The 20,676-nt window shown below is 44.4% G+C and overlaps 1 protein-coding gene across 1 annotated transcript in view; it reads right to left on the bottom strand.

Annotated features, from left to right (window-relative positions):
• LOC129648677 (putative tetratricopeptide repeat protein 41) overlaps positions 1-20,676 on the bottom strand; it is a 78,595-nt gene that overhangs the window by 19,387 nt on the left and 38,532 nt on the right. The window contains 5 exon segments of the mRNA XM_055575231.1: positions 1,253-1,386; positions 5,702-5,854; positions 6,755-6,902; positions 11,729-11,900; positions 19,134-19,273. Of these exon segments, the coding sequence (XP_055431206.1) occupies positions 1,253-1,386; positions 5,702-5,854; positions 6,755-6,902; positions 11,729-11,900; positions 19,134-19,273 (747 nt within the window).

Genomic DNA, 20,676 nt, shown 5'->3' with positions numbered 1-20,676 from the left:
CACTCCAGTATTTTTGCCTGGAAAATCCCATGGATGGAGGAGCCTGGTAGGGTACAGTTCATGGGGTCATTTGTTGATGCTGGCAATTTGATCTCTGGTTCCTCTGCCTTTTCTAAATCCAGCTTGAACACCTGGAAGCTCACAGTTCATATACTGTTGAAGCCTGGCTTGGAGCATTTTGAGCATTACTTTACTAGCATGTGCGATGAGTGCAATTGTGTGGTAGTTTGAACATTTTTTGGCATTGCCTTTCTTAAGGATTAAAATGAAAACTGACCTCTTCCAGTCCTGTGGCCACTGCTGAGTTTTCCAAATTTGCTGGCATATTGAGTGCAGCACTTTCACAGCATCATCTTTTGGATTTGAAATAGCTCAACTGGAATTCCATCACCTCCACTAGCTTTGTTTGTAGTGATGCTTCCTAAGGCCCCCTTGACTTCACATTCCAGGATGTCTGGCTCTCACTAGGTGAGTGATCACACCATTGTGACTATCTGGGTTATGAAGATCTTTTTTGTATAGTTCTATGTATTCTTGCCACCTCTTCTTAATACGTTCTGCTTCTGTTAGGTCATACCATTTCTGTCCCTTATTGTGCACATCTTTGCATGAATGGGATTAGTGCCATTATAAAAGAGACCTCCAGAGAGCTCTCGGGCTCTTTCTCCCACTATGTGAGGGCCTGCCAAGAAAACAGCTGTCTCTGAACCAGTAGATAGGCCCTTGAGCTCAGTTGCTCAATCCTGTCCAACTGTTTGCAACCCCATGGAAAGCAGCCCACCAGGCTCCTCTGTCCACAGAATTTTCCAGGCAAGAATAGTGAAGTGGGTTGCCATTTCCTACTCCAGAGACTCTTCCCCACCCAGGGATCAAACCCACATCACCTACATTGGCAGACAGATTCTTTACCACTGTGCCATCTGAGAAGCCCAAGATAGGCACTCACCAGACATTTAATTTGCTGACACCTTGATCTTGGACTTCCAAGGCTCCAGAACTATGAGAAATAAAATTCTGTTGTTTAACCCACCCAGTCTATTCTGTTATAGCAACAGACTAAGACACTTATCTAATGAGGGAAAGTAAATAAGCAGCAAAAAAAAAGAGAGAGAGAGAGACAGAAAGTTGAAAATAATATGGAACAGGAGTTGCTGACTTCAAAGATGAAGACTGTTTAAAAATAAGCAAAGTATGCAAGTGAGATGGAGGGAAAAGTCATCTGCTTCTAATAGAAATATGTCAAAGCAATTACCTAATTTACACAAGGTATCACTTAGGCTAATGCTCAGTTGATTCCTGACGAGTGAGGAGTTGGCCAGAGTGCCCGCATTTTCCTTTATTTTTATCACTTGTTTATAATATTCAATTGCTTGCTTCCTTTGGAATCTAGAAAAGAGAAATTTAATCAAAGTTTTGCATCGAAGAAGCATGGCGTTCACCCATGTATCCAACAAACATCCATGGAATGCTGGTGCTGGGGCCCAGGTGCAAAGATAAGGAAGACTAACCCTTGCCCTCAGAGAGTGTCCCCAGGCAGAAGGAGAGATTGGAGAGTGAAACACAGGACCAACCACTTGTTAAGGGTATTGAGTGTGAACCTAGGAGTTTGGGACTTCAATATTGAAGCATTTTCATTAAGACTGACGTGGTTCAGGGACTTCCCTGGTGGTCCGGTGGCTAAGTCTCTGTGCTCCTAATGCAGAAGCCCAGGTTCGACCTCTGGTCAGGGAACTAGATCCCACATGCTGCAACTAAAGATCCTGCATGCTGCAAATAAGACCCAGCACAGCTTAATAAATAATTAATAATTTTTAAAAAAGAGTGATATGATTAAATTTGCTTGTTAGAAACTTCACCTGGGTGCAAGTGAAATAGCAGATGACAATTTATGCAATGAGACCAGTTGGTCCAGACAAAGAATGATGAGGGTCTGAGCTAATGCAGTGGCCACAGATGTGACAGGAGACCTGCTAAGTCTTGGCATCACATGGAAAGTAGTGGGCCCGGTGCCAAGAGCCCTGACATGCTCTTAGGCAGTAGGATGACGAGGTTAGGAGCTAGAGCTCTGAAGTCAGGCGGGCTTGGCAGTGACACAGTGGTTAGGCATCAAGGCTCCTAAACCTTGGTTTTCTCATGTTCAGAATGAGGATAACAGACCTGTGGTGAGGATTAAGTGAGAAAATGTATGGAGTGTGTTTAGCATGGTGACTGATTATAATAAATATCACCCAGATGAATCATTAAGATGCTGCCCTGGGGTCTGCATTGGGTGACATGGGAGAAGATGCATTTTGTCATGGAGAGGGGGTGGATGTGTTCACTGTTGATAACGTTCACTCTGAACTGCCCTAATATGCTGGCTACCTGAAGGGAGAGGGCCAATGGATGCACATGTGTGCAGCTGATGATGGAGGTCTGAAGAGACAGAGACAAGACAAGAAGCCATCGCCTTACTGAATGCTGGCTGCAGCCCGAGGCACAGGCAAGGCTGGGGCACTGTGACTGAGACATGCAGAGTTCAAGAACTGAACCCAAGAGAACACTGCCATCTGGTCGAGAGTTGGGAAAGAAAGAGAAAACCCACGAGAGAACCTGAGAAGGTGTCATCAGAGAAGATAGCCATGATGGAGGGTAGCTCAGAAACCAGGAGAGCACAGTTTCAGGAATGATGCTGTCAAACACTCCCAGAGCAGAGGACCCTCAAGATCAAAGTGCAAAGACACAGAACTAGGATGTTCCTGATGACATTCATAAGGATGGACAAAACAGAGCTGGGTGGAGGGAGAAGGTGAATGACATCAACAGGAAGTGAGGCAGTGGAGACACTTGTCTGTGGAGGGGACACAATGAAAAGACGGCTGCTGCTGAATGGATTCAAAGTTGAGAGACAGCAATGACATTGACTTCACTGAGAATACATCCCTGTTTCTCTTATGACCCTTTGTTCTTCTTTCTCCTTCCTGGGGTACAGGGGGTTACTTTTAACTCTGTGATTTGACCTCATGTATCCATCTCTACCTATCCCCGCTCCCCAGGACCCTCAGGACCCTCGGATTATTTCTGTAGGGCATGAGAGCTGTTTCAAAAGCCCCTGGCCACCAGTAGACAGGATCTCCATATGTCTGAGAGGTGAGCTGAGTCCCACTGCAAAATATTTCCTGGTCTTAACCAATGTGGAAAATGAGGTCACCTGAGGACAACCTTTAGCAAAGAAAAAGGCTTCTCGGTCGTTTCAGAAGGTTGACCATTGACAGTGACGTCTGGAAAGAAGGATACCAAGTATGGTCAGCTCCTCCGACGCAGAGGCCACGCGCGTGGAACAGCAGCAGGGTTCAGGGTCCCGTGAGTCGCGAGCCGCCAGCCCTGGATTTGAGATGCGGTAGCCCAGGCCTAGCGATGACTCAGTCAGTATGCTACGTGTTTAGATTTCTCTTTTACGAGGCAATGGTTCTACTGGCAAGCCTTTTGCTTCTCTAAAGAAAGGCCTGTTCTCTACTCGCAGTCCTGGTCTTAAGAGGAACAAAAGAGGTTTATGTGGTGTCAAGTGCCTCAAAAATTCCCTGCTGGGGAGCAAAATAATAATACTAAGAACTCAATTTATCAACTCTTTCAGTGTGCCAGGCTTTCTGCTCAGCACTTCACACAGAGGATCTCTCAGTTCTCAGCATCGTCCTGCGAGGAAGAGACTGTCACTGCTCTCATTTAACCAGCAAGGAGATGAAGGAGACACCAACACGTTGAGTATGTGCCCAGGTTCTCACTGTCACCAGGCGGTAGAAATAAAATTTGATCCCAGGCAACTGAACCCCAGAGCCCAACATTTCAGCACTGCTATAGAGCACTGGTAACTTGACTCTTAGAAGCACCTTTATTGGAGCTATTCTTTTGTTGTTGTTGTTTATTGGAGTATAATTGCTTTACAATGTTGTGTTAGTTTCTGCTGACAAGAAAGTGAATCAGTTATGTGTATACATCTCTCCCCTCCCCCGTGAGCCTCCCTCCCCCTCACCCCAATTCTCTCCCTTTAGGTCATCACAGAGCATCGAGCCAGCTTGCTGTGCTGTCCAGCATTTTCCCATTAGGGACTACTCTTTGAAAGGTAAATACTCTTGGAAAGGGCTTCCCAGGTGGCTCAGTGGTAAAGAATCCACCTGCCAATGCAGGAGATGTAGGAGACACAAAATCCCTGGGTCAGAAAGATCCCCTGGAGAAGGGAATGGCTACTCACTCCAGTATTCTTGCCTGGGAAATCCCATGGACAAAGGAACCTGGCAGGCTACAGTCCATAGGGTCACAGAGAGTCAGACACAGTTGAGCACGCACACCACTCTTGGAAAGGGTTAATAGTGATCTGCAGTTCTGTGCCAGAGATGACTCATGTCATATTCTTCTTGGGAGCAAAAGCCAGAAGAGGTCCTCTCCCTGGTGTAAGTAACATGCTCTCCAGGATGGCAGACAGCAGAAAGTGAAAGGCAAGGCAGGGAATAGGGAGGAGAGGGAGGGGCTGCAAAAGCAAAACCTCAAAATTTTATAATTTCACTTAGAGCATCCCTGACCCTTCAATCAGCTCACCTGTGTGTGAAACGGTGCAGGCCAGGCCGAAGGAAGGGTGTGATGGACTCTCTGTGGACTCACAGAGAACCTTTACTCACACCAGCCTGTCAAAGGAAGACACGGTCTTGCCTGGCAGATCTAACAGGAATTAGACCCAGAGGGTGATAGCTACAACCTGCTTTAAAACACAGGTGCCGACAGAGTCTCCTAACCAAACTCTACGCAGGCTCTCCTGAGCAGTTCCCAACTGGACCTCAACTTCTGGGCTTCTGTGTTCATCTCTGCCTTGTCCGGCTTCAGCGAGGATCCTGCTCAGTCAGTTCAGCCCTGCTTGATATCTGATTACCGTCCTTCTCCGATTCCTCACCCTCACTGTCCCACAGTGACCTCTGCTCCCCCCGACCTGCCTTAGCAAGAATCCTGTTAGATCAGTTTACCCAGAGTCTACCCCCACCCCGCCCTTCATGTCTCCTCTTAGTAACTGTCCATCCACTATGGATCACCCCCCTCCTCCACCCAATCCTTCTTGATTCAGAGCTGAGTCCTGTCTGTCTCAACTGCAGGACCCCACTGCGGGGGTCCGTATGCCTCTCATGAAAGGTCTGAATAAAGGCTGCCTTACCTTTCTTTAACAAGTTCTATGAATACAGCTTTAGCAGTGCCTTGTGTGGGGAGCTGAGGAAAGCCCCACACATGGCAAGAGAGCAAGAGGTCTTCCCCAGCAAGGAGGGGTGTCAGGACAGCGCAGCCTGAGACAGCAACAGGCTCTTGCACAAGACAGACCAGCAGGCATGATGCTACAGACCCACACTCCACAGAGGCCTCAAGCACAACCCCTTTCCTCACAAGACCCAGGAGTGATGCTGGGAGTGTGACGCCGTACTCCTTTTTACTTTTCCTCCTGCCAAAACCTCTACATGGTTTGTGACTAAGAATGCCTTTCAAATTCATGATGCTCAGTATCCTGACAAATAGATCAGGGTGAAATCTCAGGCCTGGTGAGTCGCTCATTTTCTGGACAAGGCTGGAGCCAAAGAAGTGAGATACCCCTATGAGTGAGTACAGATCTCCCTGCCAAACGTGGGCTTTTTTTTAGGGGGGCGGGGGGAAGGAGACACACGACTTGAAACATTTCATAAAAACTTACCTTTCACTGTGTCTCAGTGGGAAAAACAGTAAATCTGCTAAAAATTCCATAATTTCTCCGACTAGGATGCTTTTCTCACCAAACAAATTTCTCCTGATATTTAAGCATTCCTGAAGTTTCATTTTTGCAAGACAAGTGTTTCCAGCAGCAAATCTGAAAACAAAGTGCACACATGTGTGACTTACTGGGCACGATACATGTTGGCTACCTTTGTTGTGCTTCCAAAACCAAATCTCATAAACGTCCTTTGTATTCAAGACACAAAACAGCACAACAGTTTGTATCAGCAGAGATTTCAGGCTTTCAAAGTGATTGATAAGATGTGCATACATCATGAGAAACTGGGACACTATTTTTCCCCTTCCTCTCAAGCCTTCCTTCCACCACCACCCCAATCCCATCAGTCTAGGTCATCAAAGAGCACTGAGCTGAGCTCCCTGTGCAAAACTGCAGGTTCCCACTAGCTATCTATTTCACACCTGGTAGTGTATACATATATGAATGCACCCTCTCGACTCATCCTACCTTCTCCTTCCCGAACTGTGTCCACAAGTCCATTCTCCACATCTGCAACTCCAATGCTGCCCTGCAAATAGGTTCCTCTCTACCATCTTCCAGATTCCATATATGTGCATTAACATTCAATATTTGGTTTTTCTCTTTCTGACTTACTCCACTTTGTATGACAGACTCTAGGTTCATCCACATCTCTACTAATGACCTTTAGGGTTGGACAGTTTGTTGTGGAGGGTCCTGTGCCGTGTATAATGTTTAGTAGCATTCCTGGCCTGTACCCGCTAGCTGCCAGGAGCAATGCCCCCAGTCATGACAAACTAACATGTCTCCAGACCTTTGCCAAAGGTTCCAGGGGGAAGAAATTGCCCATGGTTGAGAACTACTGAACCAGAGGATAGAAATGCTAAAATTCAGCCTTTCTTAACCCAATCAGTCAGGTGGGACATGGATTGGCAAGTATGGATTAAGTAGATTAATTGTAACAATAACAGCTAGTACAGAAAACTAAGACATTTTTCAAGAAAAACACATGCTTACGTTAGAACACCTTCGGTGTATTTCATGGTGGCCTGGTCGCAGGGATTGCTGTCCAGTAAGCTGGAAATTTCGGTAGCACATTGCAAAATATGGTTTTCTTTTAAGTACTCCTCAGATGCTGACTTTGCCAGGTTGTTCAGCACTCTGCCTGCAGGGAATAAATTTTGGCAAAGAAGATGATGCTCCAGGCTTTTTCCTACAGAAGAGTTAAGAAGTCACTAGGCAGAGCATTTGGTAGCATTTCTTCATCGCTGCCAATAGTTGGGTTTTTTTCTTAATAAATCAATTACTGATCTACATTGCACAGGACTTGGTTTTCAAGTAACAAATTTTGTATGTGGGCAGCAGTTATGGGGCCAAGGAACAAAGACAATAGATTGAAACCAAATTCAAGTCTATTTTACAAATGAACAGGTCAGACATAGAGAATACGGATGTGGTGAGACCAACTGTCATCGTGGTAACCAAGTTCTACAAAAGGCAGCTGGTACAGCCTTGAATAAAGAAAAACAAAACATTAAAGCCTTATGACAAAAACACATGAATAAGCCCCATAAACCTAATTAATAAATAACGTGCTGTACCTAGATACACATCAAATGTACCCTTTGCAAAGGCCTAAGATTTTGCTAGTTATTTTGAGTTAGATACGCTAACAATAAGAGACTTCTAAAAAGTAGAAGGTTTTATGGTTTTCCAAAGTGAAAATGAAAGTCACTCAGTCATGTCCAACTCTTTGCGACCCCATGAACTATACAGTCCATGGAATTCTCCAGGCTAGAATACTGGAGTGGGTAGCCATTTACTTCTCCAGGCAATCTTCCCAACCCGGGGATCAAACCCAGGTGTCCCACATTGCATGCAGATTCTTTACCAGCTGAGCCACCAGGGAAATCCACGGTTTTCCAAGCCACACTCTGTAATACTGAAGTGAAGTCGCTCAATCATGTCCGACTCTGCGACCCCATGGACTATATAGCCTACCAGGCTCCTCCATCCATGGAATTTTCCAGGCAAGAGTACTGGAGTGGGTTGCCATTTCCTTCTCCAGGCGACCTTCCCGACCCAGGGATCGAACCCGGGTCTCCCGCATTGCAGATAGATGCTTTACCGTCTGAGCCACCAGGGAAGCCCACACTCGATTACGCAAAGAGACAAAACTATAATTATGCTTCCAGAAGGTGTTATTAGAGCATTGCTAGCAGTAAATGGCACCCCACTCCAGTACTCTTGCCTGGAAAATCCCATGGACAGAGGAGCCTGGTAGGCTGCAGTCCATGGGGGCGCTAAGAGTCGGACACAACTGAGCGACTTCACTTTGACTTTTCACTTTCCTGCATTGGAGGAGGAAATGGCAACCCACTTCAGTGTTCTTGCCTGGAGAATCCCATGGACAGAGGAGCCTGGTGGGCTGCCGTCTATGGGGTCGCACAGAGTCCGACACGACTGAAGCGACTTAGCAGCAGTAGCAGCAGCAGCAGTAAACAAGGCAGATTTAAATCCCTATACTATGGAATTCAGCTTTAACTATAAAAGATTACCATTAAATTATCAAAAAAGCATCCCATCATCAATGGCACCCCATTCATTGCCCAACTGGCTCTAGGAGGCCAGTCCTGGAACCCACAGAAGTATCCCGGGGGTTTCCACATGGCTTTCCTCCGCTCACCAAGGTCCCAGCATGCCTGAAACCAGGCCTGCCTGCATTAGGATGATGACTTAGAAGCCAGCTTCTACATGTGGAGCATCAGAGCTTTATAAAGGCCAACACTAGAAGAGATTCTGCACAGCAATGAGTTTTGCAGACAGGTCTTAGGGCCAGATAGGCCCAGATAAGTAGTCAGATAGGCCTCTCAGACTCCTGGCACCAGAGGTGCCAGTGCTGGGAGCTGACGTACTTTATTTCATCTCTCTGACCTTCAGTTTCCTCATCTGTGAAATGGGAGTAACTGTATATATATATATATAGAAAAATCACAGGAGGTATACCAGAAGACAAAAGAGATTGTGAACATGAAGTGCTTTGTACGTAGTAAGCACGAAACGAATGTTAACTATTACTGTCAAGGTGGATTTACAGGTGAAATGCAGAGAGGGTAAGTAACTTTCCCAAGGTGACCTTAAATCTTACAGCAGACTGTGAAGACAGCTGTAATTCTCCACGCCAACCTGTACCCAACTCTCCCCTTGGCAATGCCACCCTGCACCTCCTCCCATGCAGAGGTCAGAGTCTCTTTCTTGGCCCCGGACTGAAGCCTGGCGACTTGCTGTGACCAACCACATGCAGAGTAAGAGGGTGCTGTGCCAGTTCTCAGTTTAGGCATAAACATGTGCTCTCACTCTTGGAATTCTGCGGGCCCCCAGGGGAGCAGGACTGGGCTATTTCCTGAACGATAAGCAGCTCGTGCCCAGAACCCTGTTGCCACCAGACATCAGGGTGAGGTGTTCTGAGAGTTGGAGCCCACTGGCCCTGCCAGCTGGGTTGCAGAAGCTTGCATGAGCCCAGCCTGGACGAAGGGGATCCCCTTGGTGGCCCATACACACGGGCAACAACAAGTGGTTGTTGGTTTTTGACCTGTTGAGTTTCAGGGTGGTTTGCTATACAACAGAAGCTAATTGACATAGCTATTTAAATATGACATAAGTCTAGAGTCCTTATTTGTTGTCTGATTGTAAACCTTTCCCAGCATCAGGGTCTTTTCAAATGAGTCAGCTCTTCGCATCAGGTGGCCAAAGTATTGGAGTTTCAGCTTCAACATCAGTCCTTCCAATGAACACTCAGGACTGATCTCCTTTAAGATGGACTGGTTGGATCTCCTTGCAGTCCAAGGGACTCTTAAGACTCTTCTCCAACACCACAGTTCAAAAGCATCAATTCTTTGGTGCTCAGCTTTCTTTATAGTCCAACTCTCACATACATACATGACTATTGGAAAAACCATAGCTTTGACTAGATGGACCTCTGTTGGCAAAGTAATGTCTCTACTTTTTAATATGCTGTCTAGGTTGGTCATAACTTTCCTTCCAAGGAGTAAGTGTCTTTTAATGTCATGGCTGCAGTCACCATCTGCAGTGATTTTGGAGCCCAAAAAAATAAAGTCTGACACTGTTTCCCCATCTATTTTCCATGAAGTGATGGGACCGGGTCCGATGATCTTAGTTTTCTGAATATTGAGATTTAAGCAAACTTTTTCACTCTCCTCCTTCACTTTCATCATGAGGCTCTTTAGTTCTTCTTTACTTTCTGCCATAAGGGTGATGTCATCTGCATATCTGGGGTTATTGATATTTTTCCCAGCAATCTTGATTCCAGCTTGTGCTTCTTCCAGTCCAGCATTTCTCATGATGTACTCTGCATATAAGTTAAATAAGCAGGGTGACAATATATAGCCTTGACGTACTCCTTTTCCTATTTGGAACCAGTCTGTTGTTCCATGTCCAGTTCTAACTGTTGCTTCCTGACCTGCATATAGGTTTCTCAAGAGGCAGGTCAGGTGGTCTGGTATTCCCTTCTCTTTCAGAATTTTCCACAGTTCGTTGTGACCCACACAGTCAAAGGCTTTGGCATAGTCAATAAAACAGAAATAGATATTTTTCTGGAACTCTCTTGCTTTTTTAATGATCCAGCAGATGTTGGCAATTTGATCTCTGGTTCCTCTGCCTTTTCTAAAACCAGCTGGAACATCCTGAAGTTCATGGTTCACGTATTGCTGAAGCCTGGCTTGGAGAATTTTGAGCATTACTTTGGTAGCGTGTGCGATGAGTACAATTGTGCGGTAGTTTGAGCGTTCTTTGGCATTGCCTCTCTTTGGGATTGGAATGAAAACTGACCTTTTCCATTCCTGTGGACACTGCTGAGTTTTCCAAATTTGCTGGCATATTGAGTACAGCACTTTCACAGCATTATCTTTTAGGATTTGAAATAGCTCAACTGGAATTCCATCACCTCCACTAGCTTTGTTCGTAGTGATGCTTCCTAAGGCTCACTTGACATCGCATTCCAGGATGTCTGGCTCTAGGTGAGTGATCACATCATCATGATTATCTGGGTCGTGAAAATCTTTTTTGTACAGTTCTGTGTATTCTCACCTCCTCTTTTTAATATCTTCTGCTTCTGTTGGGTCCATACCATTTCTGTCCTTTATCAAGCCCATCTTTGTGTGAAATGTTCCCTTGATATCTCTAATTTTCTTGAAGAGATCTCTAGTCTTTCCCATTCTGTTGGTTTCCTCTATTTCTTTGCACTGATCATTGAGGAAGACTTCTTATCTCTCCTTGCTATTCTTTGGAACTCTGCATTCAAATGGGTATATCTTTTCTTTTCTCCTTTGTTTTTCACTTCTCTTCTTTTCACAGCTATTTGTAAGGCCTCCTCAGCCAGCCATTTTGCTTTTTTGCATTTCTTTTTCTTGGGGATGGGTCTTGATCCCTGTCTCCTGTACAATGTCACGAACCTCCGTCCATAGTTCATCAGGCACTCTGTCTATCAGATCTAGTCCCTTAAATCTATTTCCCACTTCCACTGCATAATCATAAGGGATTTGATTTAGGTCATACCTGAATGGTGTAGTGGTTTTCCCTACTTTCTTCAATTTAAGTCTGAGAGTCAAAAAATAAAAACAAACTTAACAAGTAAATAAAAGCAAAAAGCCTAAAAATCAAAATAATAGATAAATAAATAAGAGCAAAAGGACAGTAAGTGGAGAGGTGGGATTTGAACACAGAAAGGCTGGCTTCACAGCCAGTGGTCCCCTGACTGCTCAAAGCAGTGTGAGGTGTGTCACAACAGGCTCCCACATGCTGAAAGGATGGCCTGTCACAGGAGGAGTGCTCAGGGCCAACCCTCACATGCCCACCAAAAAATCAAGCAAACACAGCTCGCATGCCCGGTTCCCTGTCTTCATGGTTGGTAAGAGCCCAGGAGTCTGACTCTGAACCAGAAGAAGTGATGCCCTCTCCATGTGCCCACCCTACCTTTTTGCTTTACCAAGTCCTGGTTGTCTTTTAAATTTCTGGATGAAAATTCCAGCAGGTTGAACCACGCTTTCTGGAAATACTGGAAGCCTTCCTGAGTCATCCCTATTTCCAGACAGAGCTCCCCGATAGCATTCTGCACTCTGGGAAGCATTTTGGTCATGGACGGACTCTACACATAAGGAAAGAGAACACACTCGTGAGGGGACACAGCATTAGACCAGGCACAGCCACCAGATACCCGCCGGAGAAAGCTCATTGCATAATGAACTCGCAAAAGATGGCACGCTTCACAGCAGGTCTCGGGGAATTTTAAATACTTACCGAGTGTTTGTTATAGTGACACGTTTATGGGGAGACACTGCAAACCAAAACTAATCTTTGGAACATGTTTTCGCAAGTTGTTAGTTAATGGTAATTTTTTTTGAAGGTGGGAATAACACGGTGATGTCTCACATCTATTAAAGCTCACGGAGGAGGTGTTATCTAAAATTCAATCAAACACCTAAAATCACCATCTGCGTGACTCTTGAATTCAATTGTGACCAGAGATCTGCTAACTTTATGGGGTTTTGTTTGGTTTGGGTTTTTTTGTTTATGTTTTTTGGGTTTTTTTGGGGTTTTTTTTTGCTGAATTGGCTCTTAGTCGCGGCATGTAAAGTCTTTCATCGCAGCACACGGACTCTCTAGTTGTGGAGCGTGGTCTTAGTTGCTCTGGGCAAGTGGAATCTTACTTTCTTGACCAGGGATCAAACCCACATACCCTGCATTGCAAGGCAGATTCTTAACCACTGGACCACTAGGGAAGTCCCTGCTAACTTCATGTTTGATACATTTTTGCTTAAAGACATGAACTTCAATTCTCCTTCCTGGTTTAGCATGTTTATTTCACGGATACTTAAACTTCATTACTGTAAATCAAACCTCTATCAAAACCTTATCAATACATAAGAATACACTGCTGCTGCTGCTGCTAAGTCACTTCAGTCGTGTCCGACTCCGTGCGACCTCATAGACAGCGGCCCACCAGGCTCCCCCCGTCCCTGGGATTCTCCAGGCAAGAACACTGGAGTGGGTTGCCATTTCCTTCTCCAATGCAGGAAAGTGAAAAGTGAAAGTGAAATCGCTCAGTCGTGTCTGACCCTTAGCATGGACTGCAGCCCACCAGGCTCCTCCATCCATGGGATTTTCCAGGCAAGAGTACTGGAGTGGGGTGCCATTGCCTTCTCCTAAGAATACACTAGTTGGTTATAATCTTTCAAAAGAGAGCTAGTGATGAGTTATCTTATTATTAATATCTCATTTCAGAAGACTTTATATTAACAAGAGTATCTGTGAATGTGTTTGGCAATTAAGAGGCCCTATTCAAATAGACAGCAGCACCATTATCCATGGTTATGTAATACTTCATGCTGCACTGAAATGTACTCACTGACTGAGCCTGTCTCCATCAGGGAATTCTTTCTGCTGTCCTGTACCAATTGAAAGTTACCTTCTGCGGCTTAACCCAGAGCTTTCCAGTAAGTGTCCTTCAAACAGGTTATACCTACTCTGAAATCCTGACCTCAGTCCTGAAGGCAGCTGTCAGTGGTGTGGAGTCCCTAGGCACATAGGCCTGCAGTCTTTTACATTCCCTCATGGGTATCTTTCAAAGAGCCCCCCTTCTCAGCAGCTATCCTAGATCTCAGCCCTAATGTTCACACTGTCCATCCTCCACTTTAAGATGGCCTGCATGCTGACTTTACTGAGATCAAGACTACTCTGAAAGATTGCTCTCAGATATTGATTAAGATTATGACTGGGTACAAGTAACAGAAAACCCATATTAACAGTGGCTTGATTTCTCTCTAATGCAACTGTCAGGAAGTGGATGACACACCATAATGTCAGAGACATGGTTTCTCTTATCTCACTGTTTGACCTTGCCTGACCTCCATTCCCAAGGATGCCTCTTGGTCTAAAATGGCTGCTCCGTCTCCAGCCATCACATCCACAATCCAAACAGCAACAAGGAGAAAAGAGGAAAGGAAAGCCACACCCTTCACTTCATGGAAACTTCTCAGAAGTTATCCTCAGCACCTTGATTTAAATCCCATCAGCCAAAACGTAGGCAGGTACTCATATCTTGCTTCAACAGATGATAGAAAATGTAGTCTTCTTTCCCGTCATTTGATGAGGAGGGTGGGAACATAACTTACTATGAAAGGGGGACCAGATATTGGGAAATTACAGTCTCTGGTATACCTCACTTCCCTTTTCTTTTCAATTTAAAATTAGCAGTGCTTTCACCCATTTTTTCCATCCTGTCTATTCCAGAGGAAGGGATACCCAACCTCCTTACCAAGGGCCTGCTCCTTCCCTAGCTCTTGGGAGTCAAGTCCTCCTCATCACGTCCCCACCAGCATCTCCAATCCACCCCTCTCTCTGGGTCATTTCCTGCTCCACACAAATACATATATCTGTTGGGGGCCACAGTGAGGCACTCCGCCCGTGGCAAAGGTCATGAGGAAGGAGGCTCGACATACGCAAAGGCGGGATCGAGCCTCAGGAGTCCCCCTGGAAATTCTCGAGCTTCTACCCCCATAACCAGAGCCTGCCTGCTTTACTACTTTGTGCTCCCACCTACACCTCTAACTTTACGGGGGGCTGTCCCCCACCACCTCTTTCGGAGAAGGAATTAACCTAGAGCTCCAGTTAATAAAAACTTCTGGGCGTGACAAGAGTGTTTTAACCTACAAACTCCTCTGAAGGTTCTCTAGCCTGCCTGACAGGCTTGTCCGGCCACATGTGATTGCTCACAGCCTTCCAACCGTGAGAGGCACGAGATGCTTTAAACCTTCTAAAAGCAGGTTCTTTAGAAAAGTTAGAAAACTATTAGTATAAGTATAATAGGCTGATTAGAAATTGTATTGGTGAAGGGTTTTTCATTTGTTGAGTCAATGTTTGTTGCTAAGTCTCCATATCCCCTGCCCTTACACACATTAATGAATATATAGAAGAAATAAGTATTAACCTTTGATATTAATCACATTAGACCTTAGGCTAAGTAAATTCTTTCCTTAACTAAAACCCACTACACCCTCACCCTATAGGAATGTAACTTTATTTGGGTGGCATCTGTTTTAAGAATAATCACCCTGGAGAAATAAATGTCCTGGTTGACTGACTGCTGTCACAAGGAGAGGGTCATAAATTGTCAGCAGGCCCCCTGGCCAGAAGATGATGTCACACCCCTAAGACCTCTGTATACATTTGTATGAAGCACCTGACTTTGATAAAAGTCAGGACTGCTGACCCCGTGTGACTTTTGCATAACATCTCAGTGTATAAAAGTAGACCATGGAAAATAAAGAATTGGGATCAGTTCCTCGAAAGACTGGTCTCCCCATGTCGCTCTCTCTCTCACTCTGGCTGAGTCTCCATCTGGAGCGTGGAACCCGCCATGCTTATTAATTATGCCTGGGCTTCTAAGATCCAACTGGGGAGGCCTCAGTGTCTCCTCTCCTTCAGGAGAACGGAAGGACGTCTGTGGCCTATGTAAGTGGTGCAAACTTCTTGTCTTGAAGTTTTATTGGTCCCCCGCGTAAACCAAGCTACTCAGCCTCTTTTCTCCACTGAATTTTACTACTGAGCTATCCTCATTCTATTACTCTTTATATCTTTGATGAATAAATAATTAAATAGGTCTCCGACGCCATCCCTGCTTCGAACACCCTGGATCAGCCGGGGCTGAACCCCGGCATATATCCTGGATCAAACCTAACCTGAACCTGGTAATATTCTGATTGTTCATCTTTCACCTTTTACTAACACTTCTCAAATGGGTATCAATACATGCACATTCCCATTTCATTACCACACATTCACCTCTTAAGCTCTGCAGATTGGTTCTTCCCACTACACCCCCCTTCTATCTCAGGGGTTACCACTGACTTTCAATCACCAGGCCCAGGGTCCTTCTTTCAGTCCTCATTTATCCAGGCCTCTAAGCAGCAACTGATGCTATCAGCCACTCCCTCTTTGATTTGGGGGAACTAGGCTGTCCTGATTCTCTTCCAATATCTCACTCCTGTACAGGTTCTTTCCCTTTCCTCCTTTTAAGGGTAAGTAATTTCCCAGTAACCAATTCCTACTGTCAATCAGAGATCCTGTTTCCTCCTGTGGTTTCAGCATCCACATGTATGTAGACATCTCTCCAGTCTCTTTCCAGATTTCCAATCCTGCATTTCCCAGCTGGCTTGACACTCCACCTGAATATCTTTCCTGAACTGAAGACTCAGCAGTGTAAATGTTAAAAATTCATCATCGTCCCTCCAAAACCAGCTTCCTCTTTGAATTCCCCCAAGTCCGTCAACCAGATGCAAATCCTCAGGGTTTCCTTGGTTTCTCCCCATGTCATGGCCATGTTTTGAATCAGTCTGAGTGGGGCAGAACCCCCTATCCCAGGGAGAATGACAGCTCCCAACACACCACCAGGCCATGGTGGTCCTTTCTCCCCAACCACATTGCCAGAAATACTAATTGGTCAAATGCAGCTATATACCATCAGCATCTTCTTTATGAAGACATGCCTTTTATTTCCCTCTTGCTCCAGACCATCTGCTTCTTGAGGGCAGAGACCCCATGCCCAAGAATTCAGCCTTGTGGTTTGTGCATATTCAGTAAACATTTGTTGATCTGCACAGTGATTGTGAAGCATTCTTGGGCCATGGTCTGTACTGGCTACCACCTATGGAGCCCTGACCAAGCGAAACTCTCACCATACATGACTTCAGTGGATATTTACAGAAACCCTAGGAAATGGGGATTATTACTTCTCTCTTACAGGCAGGGAAGCTGAGGCTCAGTGAGGTTACATCAATCACCCGAGTTCACATGGCTAGCAAATAGGAGAACAAGGGTGTCCAACACAGACTAGCCTGTCTCCAAAGCTCTGCTCTGTACTTTTTCTTAACAAGTGAGCCTCTGATGCACAAACAGAGGCCCCTTCACACAAGCATCCTTTAGTTTTCCTGTGGCCCAGTGCACCTACTGGTAAGTACTAAAGAGAGGGTCATGAGACTTAGTTTTTTAGTAAGCATACTTACTACTTTAAATCAGGGTTTCTCAGCTTCAGCACTATTGATTTCTGTGCCATATAATACTTTGCTCTGGGTGGGTGTGGGCTGGGGGGCAGGGCTGGTCTGGGCAGTGTAAAACGTTATAGAGCATCCCTGGCCTTTACTCACTGGATGCCATTAGCAACCATCCCTCGCAGGTTGTGACCACCAAAAATGTCTTTAACATCACCAATCTTCCTTCAGAAACAAAGCTGCCTCCCAGTGGAAAACGCTTGCATCAAATTTTAAAATAACCTAATCGAAGGAAATTACAAAAGTGGTGTGGTACAGAATGTATATAGCACAAATAACAAGCTCTTTCCCCTAAAAAATATTCAGCACATGTTTCAAAGAAGTTGTTATTGCCAAAAATAGTTTTAGAACTTCTCTTTTGGAAATGCCTTCAGAGCCTAAAAATAATTCTTTTCGTCTCCGTGGTAGTTAGTCCTAAAGCACTGTTGCAAAAATATTTTGAGAATAAAATCATAAGATTGATGCCTCCAAAAGGAGTCTCTGAAGTGGGAAATCCTCTCTGAATGTCTCAGCTTTGTCACACTTCCTGAGCAGCCACCGCCTCCCTTCACCCCACCTACTCCACAGGTTACGCTTCATCACTGATGGAAATGCTGGCAGTGACTTCTAGCTAGACTAGGAGCTCTATGAGGGTAAAAACTGTGTCTGCCTCACCTGCTGCTATCACCCCAACCCCCAGCACAGAGCTCAGGCTGGGCAAGACCCTCAGTGAAGGTTTGCTGAGTGAATGTCTGAGTGACCAGGTGAATGAATAAATGAATGGCCAAGTGAGAGAATGAGTGAGTAAATAAGTGACTGGCTAAGTGGATAGATGACTGAATGAATGAGGGAATGAGTGAGTGAGTGGATGAATTAGCAAATGGCTCAGTGAATAAATAAGGCAATGACTGGATGAATGAGTAAATGGAGGACTGAGTGAGAAAATGAGTGAGTGGGTGAGTGAGCGACTGACTGAGTGAATGAATACGTGACTGACTGAGAGAAAGGCTGAAATCAGGCCCTCAGTGATGACCTAATAACATAATTGGTGCTTTCCAAGAAGACACGTCAGTGATGAAAACTTAGACCTCATGACGAAAAAAATTTGGTGCAGGGGGAATTCCATAATCATAAGATATCAGAGAGTCACTGGACTCTACTCTGTCAAAATGCAAGAGAGGTCGAGATAGCTCAAATCAAATGCATTATCTGTAGCCTAGGCCTCGGTTACTTTTTAACCCATGGAAGGTAATAAAAAGACCTTAAGACCTCATTATGTGCACACATTGTGAGAAGTGCTTTGTGCACCTGCTTACTTCACCCTGTTAACAGCTCAGGAGACAGATCTCAGAACCCTCAACAATGAAGAACTCTGAGTCAGAGGTTCACATTCTTGCCAAAGTTGCACAGCATTAAGTGCCAAAGCACTTTAAATTTGGGTCAGTCTGTAAATAGCCCAGGCTCCTGCACTACTCCAATGCTACCTTCTAAGGACACAAAGTATTGCAAATTCAAGTTAGCTCATTGATTCATTTGTCACATTTACTAAGCACTGAAGAGGTTGTAATACAGCATGGAAGATAAATAAGCGCGGTCTCTGCAATAAAGGGGCTTGCAGATCTAGAGTCTTACGCATCTCTTTAGATGGAATTCCTTTTAGAAAGATGTGTGTTGATGGGACACAGATAGACCTTTATGAGAAGGTGAAGGCCTTTGTTTTCAAGCAAAAATAGCTTTGTCTTGGGTTATACTACCCTTGGTCCAAAAACTACTACAATTGGTAAATAGTTTTTAAAGGGCCATTAAATGTCATCCTAAGAACAGTTATAGTTTTATGTTATGAGTGAAAGTTTCATTGTATTCAACAAGCCCAAAAGTTTCTATTTTGGGAAATGTAAATCAATAATAGGAACAAGATAATCAACCTTCCCCAACATCTTTCTGAAAAGTATAACCAACTCTTTAACCAGTATTTTATTAGTTTATTTCAATCCACTACTCACTTCACCCCTTGTTTTTTTACATTCCTCTTCTCCAAAATGACACCTATGGGTATTCATTCATTCAATCGTACCTCCCATCTATTTATTGCTTGTCATCACTAATACACAGTTTGGGGCACAGATTAAAATCAAAGATTCCTCACTGATCGACATAAGTAATGATTATTTATTATTCATTACTTCCTCTCTTTGTGGATGAAATTGTAAGTGAACAAAGGTAAATGATACCTGAAAATATCTAACATAAATTGAATAACAATAGAGGATTTTAAAAATTATTTCCCAATTTACCTGCAGTAACATGTTCTCAATGCTCAAGAATAACTCTTCCGCTTCACTGGTCTTGCCCAGAAGCTTCAGAAATCTTGCAATAAAGAATATTAATCGGCATTTGTCAGCAGCAGTAACCTTAAAAAGCCTGCATTCCAACACTAGAGTAGAAAGAAAAGTCAATAATCCTAAAGCATATTTGGAGAGGAACAAAGAATGCCTATCATTTAATCTTGATAAAAGAGTTAAACATTAAATACTTATCTCTATTTCACTGTTTTTCTCTCAAAGGATCAGCACACCTGCTTTTATTAATATTAAAGTTTACATATATTACCGAGTATCTTAAACTACCGCATGAAAAATAAGTCAAGGCCTTTGACTAACTTCCACAAGTAAAATCTGAAAACCAAGGAGTCAAAAAAGAGTATTTCTATAGCTCAATCCATATGTTGTTGCCATTTGTATTTGGGAGTGATTTTCCGGCAATAAATAAAAGGCATTTAAATTTCTTACACAATTCTGCCCTCTGTTGCAAATGTCTTGAATTACTGGCTTTAGCAGAAAGAACAAAATGCTAGAAGAACAAAATAGGGAGCATACGTGTGTGTGTGCATGTGTGCGTGTGTGTATGTGTGTGCGCGCACGTGCACACGCGTGTGCTCATGCACAGTTACACCTTATCATGTGCTTCAGTCGTGTCTAACCCTTTTGTGACCTCATGGACTGTAGGCCACCAGGCTCCTCTGTCCATAGAACTTTCCAGGCAAGAATACTGGTGGGTTGCCATTTCCTATTCCACACCTTATCATATACAAATGAAAAAAATACAGAATTTTTGAATTTGAAGACTCACATACATGGTAGCACAGAGTCATCATTTTCAGAAATTCTCTTTCCAAACATTCCAGTATCTAAATGCTACATTTGTCCATTTGTTACATTTCAAACTGTTGTGCCTAATGTGTCTGGAACAAATAAATTCTTTTTTGCAAACAGACAGATCTTTTATTAAACAGTCAATGGATAGTACACTCCAAAGACCTGGGATGGGCCAACCCCAAAGGCTAAAATAAATATATTCTTATTCCTCATCTGTTTCTCTGGACTGTTGGCCACCCAGACCTTGGGTATCCTCTTGCTTTCTTTCTGCCAACTTTTTGGTGGATCCTCATTCATGCACAGAATAAATGTTCTGTGAGCATCAACATGTCAGGCAGCATTCCAGGCTCTGAACACCAAGCAAAGCAAACAAGGGTGTAGGCCTCAGCATCAGGTGGCCTCCAGGAGCCTCTGAACCACAGCTCTGGTACCTCAGGCTGGGGAGCAAAACTAAACAGAGCCAGGGGAGAAAGAGCGCTGAGGGCCGGAGTCCAAGACGCCTGTCTGCAGTGGTTATCTGAGCAAAGTGGCCTGAGGTGGGTAAGAGAACTGAGGGGTTCAGCTAAGTGATGGGGGAACCCTAAGAACCAGAAGTACTGCTCAGAGCAGACAGAAAAGGGCAGTGTGGGGGCTTCCCTGGTGATTTGCTGCTGCTGCTAAGTCGCTTCAGTCTTAGCGGACT

The sequence above is a fragment of the Bubalus kerabau genome, chromosome 1, assembly GCF_029407905.1.
Source record: "Bubalus kerabau isolate K-KA32 ecotype Philippines breed swamp buffalo chromosome 1, PCC_UOA_SB_1v2, whole genome shotgun sequence".
Classification (NCBI taxonomy): domain Eukaryota; kingdom Metazoa; phylum Chordata; class Mammalia; order Artiodactyla; family Bovidae; genus Bubalus; species Bubalus kerabau.
Note: the sequence above shows the minus strand (reverse complement) of the source record. Positions and strands in the feature narration are given on the sequence as shown.